The following is a 12955-nucleotide window of genomic DNA, read 5'->3' as shown; positions in this document are numbered from 1 at the left end:
GTGTCCCCAAAAATGAGAAGAATTAACAGTAACTTTTAGAATCAATGTATGGGTCTGTCATGACACAAGCGATTGTCCCGAAAAGACGAAGCGTTTCTCTTCCAGACCCAGGATCATTAGGAGCTGCGCTATCAAAGCTCAACAGAGGTACATATATTTTGATTGTCGACAATTTCTGTGCTGTCATGGTACACGATTTGAATACTGATTTCACTCAGTCGCCTAGAACATTCTTTGCGTGTTTCCGGTTACATCATTGAAAACTGTTGACTTTCTCTCTTTACATGATTCAACCTAATTTCGTATTTAGTATACTTTCTTATAGTTCTTTGGTGGTTTGTGTTAAAGGTCGATCCGATATTTGGCTTTCAATTATTGATCCTGAACGTCCATTCTGACTGACGGCTGGTATAAGAATGTCTGTTTCGACGCATAGATTCTTACCGGTTACAAACGGGTTTTTACTATTGTCATTTCAAGTTTCTGTTCAGAATATAGTCGCCTTTATTTTAGCAGTTTCGTATTTACTAAATTGGTGTTTTACGCTGTGCTTGAGAATATATCCCTTATACCACGGTGGCCAACATTATGGCCAGAGGAAACCGAGCAGAGCCCGAGGGGAAAGCCCACGACCGGTTGGTGCAAGACCTTCTCATGTAGGCCGGAGAGGAAGCCAGCATTGACTTGAACTCACGTCGATTGCATTGATGATAGGCTCCTGTGTCATGGTGCTGCTGTATCTTACTCGGCCACAGACGCCTAGTCGTTAAGACGTGGTTTACTCTCACAACACCGCTACCTCAAAGGTGGACCACACTTTGTTTGATTGTAAAAAGCCAGCATAAGTAAAGTGTGAACATGATTACTCACAAAGCACACAGCTCTCAGACGTAACATATAATTCTAGCTTAATTCTGATCGCTGAGGGAAAACAAAAATAAGAAAGATTTTATTTATGAGTTTTGAATATTGATTAGATCTGCAGGGCCTGATGTTAAAAAGTCTCCATACTGTGATCTTTTCCTTCCACAAGTTCATTATTTATGTATATTTAATCGATGATAGACCTGTTTACTGAATGTGTTATTAAGACCGCTTCATATTTCACAATGTTTTGTACAGCTCTGACAGAGATTTTTTCGTCTCCTCTGTCCAGACTCTTAACAAGTCAAGCCCTGGATCATGAAGCAGACCTATGGTAGTGGGGTAATTTAAGGAGATTTTCCAACCAAAGCTCGCCTGGAACCTATACGGTGAGCATGGAGTTAAAGATATACCGTGTAACGTCGGATCACGCGACTGTCCCATTAGCAATGCCCCGCAGTAATGCGCGCGGCAAATCCAACAGCTGTCGGCTGGAGAGCGTGTGAGAGCAGCCACTGTAAATAACAGCCTCGCAAATATTGCCTCTAACAGGCCATTCCCTCATTAACAATAGTTAGCTTGACATTCAGGAAATCCAGACACAGGTCTATAATCCAAAACTTGTTGATGATGATCCAGAATAACTCACAAAGATTTAGTTTATACCGTATAAACCGAGATATGGTTCTGAGTGATGTGCATACAATGAGGTGCTGCTCTGTGGCTACTATAAAATGCATCAAGGAAGAGTTCAGATCCAAAGGCTACATATCTTGCTGAACTATTTGATCCTCGATAAAAAAAGTCATCTGGTCATCGATGAATCGAACAATCATTCTGTCAACAAATAAATCATTCGAGGCAACAAACAAACAAGCAATTATACGCAAGCTGTGAGCAATCAATCACTGAAACATTCGACCAGTCGATGAATCACTCCTTGTGCGAATACCAGCCAGTGACTATTCCCACATGACCTAATCCCCAAACACTCTTGACCATACACTTTTGGTCCTCATTCAAAGGGTTGCTGAAGAATATCCACGCGTTTTCTCGTGAAAACTTTGCTTTGAGTTTGATTGGCCAGTTATTATGGCATAAAGACCCAAGAATATCCACGCCTTTTCTCCTGAAAACGTTGCTTGGAGAGGATTGGCCAGTTCCCGTCACATAACCTATGTTTTAGCATGCCTTCTGAAAAAATGACTTTGGACTGGTTCAGTATTATTTGTGATTGGCGAAATGGGTAAATGTGATTGATAGACCCAGCCATTGACTGGATTGGATCAGATGATGGAAAAGAAACATACAGACTTGGCATATGTTTGACAACAACAAAAAATGAGCAAGTTCTTTACGCCCAGAATCTTTACAGATCACAACGCGGTAATATAGTTAAGCCTCGACTATTTTTATTGATTATTGATATAACGTCAGATTACAACCTTATGATAAAATTGTATTACAGAGGAAACATTGACACAAATGTCGTGAGTGAGTTATGGACAATCACAAAACATTACACAACTGTCGTGAATGAGTTATGGACTATCACAAAACATTACACAAACGTTCTACACATGTTCACTTAACATGCACCAAGCTAACATCAAATAACAAATGTACTACGCATCTAAAACGCTTCAAGTCTATGTAGTCACAACCGTTATAATAGGCCTCGATAATTTCAGTACTGTATACATGCTCATATTTTTAGTCTATGTTGAACTTAAGATACCTATATGGTATTAGATAGAGATATAAAATACTTATGAATATACATAATTTACATGTGACTGTCCCCAGTCATTAAAAATTAATCAAATAAATAGAGAAATAAACAATGAAGTAAATATTACGGGTAAATAATCAACTCGTTACACGCTCATGCCTTACATTACAATATATTTCTGAAACTACATAACTTTGTATAATTAACAAAGTGATGAGCCGGTTACATCTTAATTCCAGGGGGTAAGCCCTCAGGTTACAAGCGAGTGAACACGACGCTGAACAAAGATGGGTATTGTTGCACGCGGACAGACTGCCACAATAGAACCCACGACCACAAGTTTATACGGTTCTATAACGTGCCAAATTTAAAGAATATTATACTGAGATTTTCCAAAACATTGAAGATATTGAAACGATTGTGTTAGGTGGTTCTGTATGGTATGTTAAGAAGTTCCTTTCTCTCCTCCTCCGGCAGCTTATAGACTTGACATGTGTCTCTTTATAGCGGTGTAGTGGGTGAAGTGTACATCTTATTATTTTATAATTTGAGGACATGACACCGACAATTTCTACACGCCATGGATAACAATTAACATTATATGAATCAACAGTCATGGAAGGGAAACCATGCAAGCAGCCATCTGACACATCTCCCCTCTCCCCCCCCCCCCCCCCCCGGCCCCACGAAGCTGGGGACTATAAAGCCTTTAACTTAGTCGATGTACTCTAGAGGGAAATATATAGGGAAGACGGTGTTACCGAATGTCGTCGAGAGGTACTGACAGGTTTTCTTTTCAATTCCCACAGATCAGTGCAAGTGACTGACGAATGGTTCCAATAGCTACCATGCAGCATTACCACTGATTTCATCAAGAACCACGTCAATCGAGTCAGCGGTCCGAATCACATGCACTGTCCAGCTCACGGGTTTTGAACCGACTTCCGGGATATTGGAACATGACAGTCACTGCGACGAATGCGTTTGATCACGATAGGTCTTGAGAAGACAAACTGACCTAATATCCTCACTGTATGGAATCGTGGAACACTGCGCCCCTGCAATGTAAAGTACCTCCTAAATGTTCCTGCCTGAAATGGTATAGCCCAAATAAATATCCTTCAAAGCCTTTTTATCAAAAACTGGGTCATCACAAAATGATTGCTCATGTATATATAGGCTTAATCGACACACTACGCTGCAAATATATGTTCCATTTGACCCTAATAAATACAGATTCTTCCTTGGATGCATAAGGGCTGAATCATGCAAACTTTACCATTGTTATATGTAAATAAAATGAAATTTTATTGGTTTGATTGCTATTTATATGCTGTATTTTTACTTGATTCGAGCATAATACTCCACCGAGGCGGAGATAATAAGTAATTAATTAAGGTATTAGTAACTTCATGCATGTATGAAGGTTTTTTTTATCACGATATATACATGGGAGTGCGCTTTTACTCGCTTCAAAAGGTCATTTACACCCAGTACATGCCAATTCCGTAAACAGGCTTAATCACAAGTAAACGAAGTCTTTGTGGTATTTAAAGGGTAGCAATGAGACACCTGCAAACTCGTTATTCTAAAGCATGATCGAAACCACAGCTTGTGCAAGTAGGCGTCTGATTGCAGCTCTTCATTAGCGCTGTTGGCTTCTGTCTCTTCCATCGGTGGAGGAAAAAAGTAAATGAATGTAGGCCGTCTCTCTTTTCATGGAGAAAATTCGATAATCACAGCTGACATGGATACCTACTCAGTTTTATCATCAAACCAACCGCGGTGGAAATTTGACGATGAAATGGAGATTGTCAGCTGAAATGGACCGTAAAATAACAGTTTAATTTAGAAACTTCCCGTATACATTTTGCCGCTCGGATGTCCACTTCACCAAGTTACGAAGCTGAGAAAATTGACAGACAATCCGAAGGATCGCCGAAAATCCCCGATCAATACCATTTATTGGAAGCCACAATGTAAGCATGTAGCTGATACCTTACAGCTTCGGTCGTATTTTCATTTCGACGCCCTTGAGAGAGTAAGAATCAAATTCCTTCAGAGTGAACCAGACTATTCCGTCTGCAAATCCAGACCTGCCCTGTCCGTACCACCCCATGCGGTACACTCCGTTCAGGTTGCTGGAGTAACAACTGTTGTACCACCATCCGGACTTGTAATCCACAGCGCAATGGCGGGCGTTCAGATCGTTGTCCATATCTTCAGTGCTGAACGCCATGCTGCTGTGGTAACTAAGAGAGTCGCCCGCATCACCATGGTAATCCCGCACGTGCAGGCGATAACTGTCGCCCTCGCCATCGATGGAAAAGGAAGAGTATTCCGCGAAGAGCCTATTTCCTTCCCAATCCCACATATCAATCCGCAAAACATATTCCCCTTGGCGAGTCAACATGTGGATCTTTTCGTTGCCCAGCCAAAACTCTCCGTACAAGTTTCCAAAGCCGAACTTGTATTCAAGCCAGCGCCGACTGAAGTTGATCAAACCGTCCCCACGTCGCTGAATGACGGTCCAGCCGGTGTTGTTGATCATCTCACAGTAAACGTTGTCCAGTTGAGGCGCTCCGATCGGCTGGATTGCGTACACACCACTGATCACGTAACCTCTCTTGTACAACGAGTGACAATCTGAAACAGTAAAGTTGCGTATTAAAAAAAATTAGACCTCGAAACAGACATTTGTGTATAAGATGTCTACCACCATGAACGTTCGGAAGACAAATTTCCAAAACACCTTAATCACCAAAAACATAATCACCAAAGAGGTAAGAAAGTAAATAAAGTAAGAAACTACGACGGATTCAGACAAGTGAAGCATTTTCCAAAACTGTTTTGTTTTTAAAGAGACCTCTGCTGTTACGTCATGCTAACAAAATTGTCTCACTTGACGTCATATCCACGTCATTCTAAGTCACACCAGAAAAATGTCCACGTCATGTAAGACAAAATGTACGAGAACTGTACAGATAGTTTATGACCTGTCAAGACTAAACACCGTCAACAATGCTACATTCGTCATGTTTTAATATTGCCCAAATGTGCATATTTCCACATTATTTCTATAAATTTTATTGTCCCAATTGGTTTTAACACGGCTCGAAAAAGCATATCTAAACATTATTTTCTGCAGCGAGTTTAAAAACTTTACAAAATGTGAGAACTGTTACGTTCCTTTCATAAATGTAAATTCTTGAGTATGCTTGGTAATGATCTTTAGGTCATTGTTCCACTGAGAGTAAAATAACAGATAACCGTTTATCGGACAGATAAAAGACAAACTTGCTCGAAAGTTTCCAGCATCCTATAATTTGGTTGTTTGAGAGTAAACATTGTAAGCTTTCAGACTGCCACCTATAACATTTTTGTGTGAAGGGCACTTAATCCTCTTCGGAAATATCATCCCGGTTAGCTGAACAAAACTTTAAGGCTAAGTCAGAAAGCTCGCCAGAAGTTGTCTGATCTGTAAGCCTTACGTGTGGCTGTACTCCCTTAACAGTTTAAACTTGGTTGGATGGTCTCGAGTCCACTAAGGGGACTCATTTGCTTAATTGAAGGCACTCAGCTCGATATATTCCACTAAAGCCATAAAGCTGGACTTTGCGTCCAGCTTGATGCATTGTTTGGCTCCAGGTAAATTCCGATAGTGCTGTAAAGTCAGAAATCGACGACCTGGACATGAAGTCTTATATAGACTTCCCAAGATAGCTTGTACGCGAGGTAAATGCGGTGTCCCATATACATGTAGTAGGCCTACGTTGTTTTAAGAGTTACACCAGATGCGCCGTGACTGACCTGTGGTGGTTGTTTTGGGGATAACGATAAACGCGTATAGTGCGTTACCTGTAACTGTGCCAGATATTACTCCCGACGAGCTTGTAAATGGCAAATCGGGTTAATATAAATAAAGACGTACAGCAGAGAGAGTAAAACCAGAGCAGCGACGACAATGTGATAGCTGGCAAATGTTCACACGTAACCGGTGAAATAGGGCCTCTTGTCAATTTACCTTAGTCAGGGTTTTATTCTGACGTTCATGTAAATGCATATATAGTAGCAATCTACACGCCCTCTAGCACCATGGCTTAAGCAGAAACAAACATTGTTAATATAGTCTGTCAAAATTTCCTAACCCACTAACCCACTCAAAATATGATGAATGGCTGAATGTGATGACGATTCCATACGTAACTAAGATGGTGCGCTTATTTCATCGACAGCTGGCAAGAATGTTTCGGATTAACATTTTTCTTTTACAGAACATGAATCGGTGTAACAAACGAAACGTTTCTCCACGAAAATGCGGTTTTCCTACCATTAACCATCTTTTTAGAGTTTAACGCTGTCTTAAATTATAACCGTTATCCGCCATAGACAGAGAACAGCTGTTGAAGCGAACGGTAATGCCATGTCATTTCCGTAAATGAGGCTAAGTGACATAACACAGGCAATGGTAAATGTCACCGTTCTGAAGCATGATCTAAAATTGACCTGAAGTCACTTCAAGATTCATTTCAATTTACCTTATAAATAATAATTCCATCGCGACTCGGTTTTATAGAATCATGTAGAATGTTATGATACACCTGAATAATGCCACTTCAATCCACGTGTGTTCTGTACTTAATCAAGGCATTAAATGTAACTCTCACTTACGTCAGCTATAAACTAGCCCAAAGAATTTGCGGACTATGACCAATTTTCATGATAGATGAAGACGAAGAATTATAAAGATGTTAGTCATCAAGCCATACATCGCCTGTCTTCGTGGAACATCTGCGGAAAGTTGAGCCAGTAATCGTGAATTTATTTCTTACATACTGTGTTCCTTGGGGAACGGATGTTTTAGGTTGTTTTGGAAATGAGTCTCGCCATTATTTACTTGGAAAGCCCATTGATGATCTATAAGTAGTAAAAGGGTATCGGACTCGACGCTTAGATAAGTATTAATTCCAAACATGCGTTTGTTAATGCAAATGAGATGCCAATTACAGAAATGACACAAAGATTTGGACAGTTAGTACGAAATCAGACACAACGGATCACCTTATCAAATAGCGGTGCTTCTAAATATACCACATTGTTCCTATTGCCTATTACTTTTCTATAAGATAACTAGAGCCAGTCCATGTATTTGCATGTTTTAACAATTCCTGCTAAAAGTGTATAGAAATGTGTTATTTATAAATGAATGAATTCTCAGCATTACCAAAACAAGGAAATTTTTTGTAGAAAAATTGGCAATATCGGAAGCCCAGTTTGACCGTTGGAAGGGGTGTAGTACTCCCGATGTAACCAGCCGGTCAAATGTAATTAGATCTTATTAGATTACAGAACTTACCTCTTGGGACCGAAAGTGTCTGGTTCTTGCCGGACTCTAATTCCAACACGTTATTTTGGGGGATTTCCGGCGAATTGGCTGGCTGTTGCGCCGGAGGAAGAGGTAACATCTTGTCTCGTAACACCATCAGTAAAGACTCCCATTGGGTTGAGTTTCCATCTTCCAGCAACTTCATGAGAACGTTCCTCAGATGCCTGTTTTCCATTCGGAGCAGATTCAAATCCGCTTCCAGTTCGAACCACTTTGTCTTCAGTTTCAGCCAGCCTTCCTTCATGGTGACAACGTCAAGGCGGACCTCACTCTGAGCGTCCTTGATTTCAATAGAGTCCAGCTTCACGTTTTCTAGCATGGTTTTAAGTTCCCCGTTCATTTCAGTAATGTCCTTTTGATTGACTTTAATCCTGGTCGTGTCGGACTGGACCCGGTTTATCAGGTCCTTCAGCTTGGACGTGTCCGATTTGATGCCGTTTTGGCCGTATTTCAACTGCATTGTCTCCGATTTCATGTCCTGTGACTGACGCTTCAACAACAGCCATTCAGCTCTCAGATCTCCTATGTTCGTCTTTATCACACCCATTAAATCATTGTTGTTGTTGTTGGTAGTGGACGTGATGTCATGGTCCAGTATCAGAGGTGGAGAAGGACTGTCGGAGTTGGTGAACACTTTTGAGTTCAGTCCTTTCAAATCTCGCGTAACGTGAGTCACTCTCTTCTCCATGCTGTCGACGGCGTTCCGCATGTTTTCTAGTTTACTGTAGAAACCGTTCTGTTTGCGTTGTAGATCTACAACCTTGAACATCTGTGACGATAGGTCCCGTTGTATTCTGAGGGTCTCGTTTTGCAGTGATGAGAAGGTTGACAAGAGCTGAGACTTTACCTCTAGTAACTGACTGGTAGAGTGCACACTGGAATTTTGGCATTTGAACTCCAGATCTTTCAAAGTTTCCAGCACATTGGCACCAGGCTGCCAAACCTGGAAACGGTAGTTACAGTGTCCATCGCCATTCCGCGATCGGCCAGTAGACACTGGCGATGACCCGAATATAATGATCACACTTAACACGTGCGCCAGAGTAACAGACGCCATCCTCATCATAGCTATAAAACAGCAATTTAACTTAGACGTGTAACAAAACAGTAAACAGCGATAAATGCTTTATTCAGTCTGCGGTCTGTCTTGAGTGATAAATGTATCTTCACGCCGGCCCATCTGTATCCCTTTAATCTTCAGGGACTCTAAGAGAAACAGAATTCCTCCTTCAGGTTAAACCTGTCTTGCGATGTTTGGTATCGAAGAAAGACGAAACGGCTGGTTCGGTGAAAATAAAGTCATGCTGATGCATTCGTTAGGATTGGAACAGGCCTGGTCGGAGTTTCTCGCTGTGGATGATAAATAGTTAATGACCCGTCACGCTGCTTTTTTCCACCGAGTGCCAAGTCTTTGTCTCCGTATATAACACCGCTCCCCAAATCTCCTTTGAAATCAGTCCAGACAGGCGAAGAATACTCGGTCGAAACTTTTCCCAACGGCTCGTTGAGCAGTGTATATATGTTGTGTCTACAAGCCGATAAACAGCCGCTGTATTGATTGCAGTCTCCCTTTGAAGCGACACGAGCACGACTGCCCTTGCTGGTGTTTTCCCGTGCACTGGCCAGAAATTCGCCGACATCTCGGTCTCGTACTTTGCCGGAAAGCTTCGGCCTTATAATTGTCCTGTCACCCTAATCTGGAGTGTTTGATTAGAACGTTTAATACAGACTTTGGCAGATTGATGGATGGACTGGCATGAGTATCGGTCATTACTAAACCAGTCCACGTTTTGGGCCAATTCCCAAAGGGTAATGGATCGTTAACGGGAAGATAATGAAATACATCCAGACTAGCGCTAAGACTGTCGTTTTACGAGAGCTTCGGGCTTTATTTACACAACTTTATAGGTTGTTTTTCTCTTACAAAACCAGGAGGCTCTGTCAAAACTTCATAACGCTTTCAGCCTCAGGGGCGACTGACTATTCCTTTTAGAGAACATAACAAGGATATATTATTATTCATTCCGATCACATCTGTGCAGAGACAGTCTCTCAGGAACGTGAATGATGTCATTTCCGGTAGCTGTGCTTTTCAGATTGCTTCTGGAATTGACTTCACGTGACCACAAACTGTGAGCCTGTCTTACCGTGTAAAAAGCAGCTGACACTTGAGATAAAGGTTGGGGGGGGGGGGGGGAGTACCTTCCTTTATTTTCTTTCTGTGCAATCGTTAAATGGCCTCTTTCACTGGATCAGATGCGATGTGGCCCTTTTTAGGGATTCAGTTTTATGGATCCAGTAAATTGAAGGCGTTTGGACGTTTGGTTTATACGAGGGTTAAAGCGAGAATTTGTCAAGTTTAGCATCTCCCGGCTGTTCAATAATTCAAACTATGCACCTCGTGATCGATTTCGCTTTCATGATACAGTCCAAAGATCTAGACACCTTTCACATTATTGACCGTGAGGGAAACTCTTAAAAGAAATTGAAATCGAAATATGTCTTGGTTTCCATGGGTTTTTTCCCCAGCATTTTGATGCGAGGTTTCCGTTAAAGAGCTTCTTTTGGTTTAAGGAAACTATTTATTCCTACTTGCATATTTGAAACAAAGGTTAAAAGTACAAAGATTTCGTGCAAAAATAAGATTACTTTCGAACTGAAAATAATCAAAAATATAAGACTGGCCTGCTGGAAAACCGGTATTATTAATAACTAACTACAATAAGTATAGTTAATAACGTTGTGGTGATCATATTCAACAGAGTGAATTTTTTGTACCTAAAGAAAAGATTTAGGCAAATATATATATATGCAAACAGTAATAAATGTATAAGTTTTCCAGTAGGCCAGTCTTATAATTTCCATTCTAAGGAAAACGTAGAAGTTCTTATAACTTCCAATCTTACAACAAGCAATAATATCCAAAACAAATATATCGACTCTGCATCGATCGGTATATGGAGTGACCCCACTAAATACTGACCCCTATTAACCATTATTGCCCAAAATTGACTTTATCATAGATCGAGGACAGGCGGGGTTGGGGGAGGCGGCGGCGAGGGCTACTTATGAAGTAGATATGCTTGTTCTGTTGTTGTTTGTTGTTACCGTCAGGGATTTACACGTGTAGCTACGTAGGCCTACTACTGTAGTAAAGTACTACTGGTGAACTGCACAGTGAAAGCTAACGATACTGAGCGGGTGACTAGAAATTGGACATGGATTCTTGGCTCATCGTTACAGGGAAAAGGGCCTACCGTTCAATAGTAACGCGTGTTTTCAATAAAACTATGCCTTGCGCTGCCGTTTATCATATGCAAGTAGTTAGGCCTGAAACAATAAAAGTTTTAATGCAAACTCAGTCGCACTTAAGCGTATCTATCGGCAGCAATACTGACATGTAGGTCTGAAGAAACCCATTCTCCCCAGCCCCTCCATTAATGACTTCCTCTTTGGTGTATGGTTGAAACGCTGCTCTAGAATATAAAAGAATATACACAGCATAGACAGCAAGTGTCGATAGACGGCAATGGTGGCACGTCACCAGTGCTGCCTCTGAATTGTCACTCCCAACATGGATTTGTATTTAACTAGATCTGAAGCAACAAATGTTCCCAGGCCGTTGACACCCGGATTTTTGATTGGAGAGGTTAAACCTTATATAGCACTAATGCAGGTATTGTTTCAATACACAAATGGTAGTCAAAACTTACAAAAGAATATCTCGACGGGACAAAAAGCGAATTGTTTGTGGCTGTATGTGACAACCAATTGTCACACTAGCTGTCGTCGCTGTTCTGGTTATATTGTTTAGACCTACTATTGGTCTGCTTAATGGTAAGGAGTGACTGTATATTGGATCTGACTCGTGAGCTAATGAACAAGGAATCCACCGTATAATCTGACAGACCACAACGTGTTGTCTCCCTATTTCGCCAACACCTTTTGTTCTATAATTGTTATACAAAATTTGATGCAACGAAAATAATCTCAGACAGGCACAACACTAAGCGAAGTATCTAAATCACTACTTTAGATGTCTATTTATTTGGCGCAGAGAAGCGTTCGGTAGGACAGTGTCCAGTTAAAAGATGAACAAGGAGTTTTTGTCCGGTGTAAATCAAACATCAGTATCGATTAAATCGTGGAACTGATTTTCTGGGCCAAACACAGACAAAAGCGTGAATCAGTTTGGCTCTTCTGCTCTGTGATATACTTCATATAAACGTTGTGGTAATGGTGTAAGCATGATGTATATGGTGTCTTAAGCCCCTGATACGAATTAGCAATCACTATGTATTAAATGAGAACAGAACTGTGAATAACAAGGACGAATTACACGAATGTGACCTCAATCATTCATTAGATTATTATTTCCCTACTCATGTCTGGAAGCAAACAAACCCTCTCGTAATAGGCGTGAACAAACTCTGTGACACGATGTTATGTCAGAGTTGCACAACGTACGAATAGCTATGTATATTAACGTACACATCAATTAACACAACCACCTTCACCCACTCCACCCACTCCACTGACTCCACCGCCCCGATACAACTGTACAGAGTTGCATCGTATTCCATTCCATGCACGATCAGCCACTGCGCTTGATGAAAAATGTGCATTGCCTTTGGAGATGAAGCTATATACATCCACAAGACTACATCGTATAAACAGACCCTGCGGGGACTTTATAGTCATCAGAACTTACCTCATACAACCTATATACAATAACAGGATTCTGATTAAAAATTCTTTTGGATCATTGTTACAATATTTGATATAGAAATCACAGTAATCTGCGAACTAAAAGTGGAACTGATTTTAATTTGGTTTAAGGATTACCTTAGCTACACTCCTAAGATGCATGCACACTTCTTAATTTTTCATTTCAAACGTTTCACTCTATATGTGCCCATAAGTACTTGAAATCTATTCACGTATTTGATTGACGTTTTACGTCTTACGCACAA

General features: G+C 40.9%; 1 protein-coding gene across 1 annotated transcript; it reads right to left on the bottom strand.

The window, feature by feature from the left end:
* Window positions 1-4455: 4455 nt before the first annotated feature.
* LOC135473206 (fibrinogen C domain-containing protein 1-like) lies at window positions 4456-9039 on the bottom strand. Its single transcript, XM_064753048.1, has 2 exons — window positions 7953-9039; window positions 4456-5242 (listed from the first exon to the last, which is right to left on the bottom strand). Exons 1-2 carry the CDS (start codon window positions 9037-9039, stop codon window positions 4596-4598), a joined length of 1734 nt encoding a protein of 577 aa, XP_064609118.1. The 3' UTR covers window positions 4456-4595.
* Between the last annotated feature and the right edge of the window lie 3916 nt (window positions 9040-12955).

Source organism: Liolophura sinensis, chromosome 8 (assembly GCF_032854445.1).
Source record: "Liolophura sinensis isolate JHLJ2023 chromosome 8, CUHK_Ljap_v2, whole genome shotgun sequence".
NCBI lineage: Eukaryota > Metazoa > Mollusca > Polyplacophora > Chitonida > Chitonidae > Liolophura > Liolophura sinensis.
Note: the sequence above shows the minus strand (reverse complement) of the source record. Positions and strands in the feature narration are given on the sequence as shown.

What these genes read in the sequence shown, in the direction of transcription:
- LOC135473206 (XM_064753048.1), bottom strand. Translation starts at nt 9,039, where the DNA reads ATGGCGTCTGTTACTCTGGCGCACGTGTTAAGTGTGATCATTATATTC. An exon ending in GACACTTTCGGTCCCAAGAG is followed by an intron (nt 5,243 to 7,952) that starts GTAAGTTCTGTA and finishes TTACTGTTTCAG; the next exon opens with ATTGTCACTCGTTGTACAAG.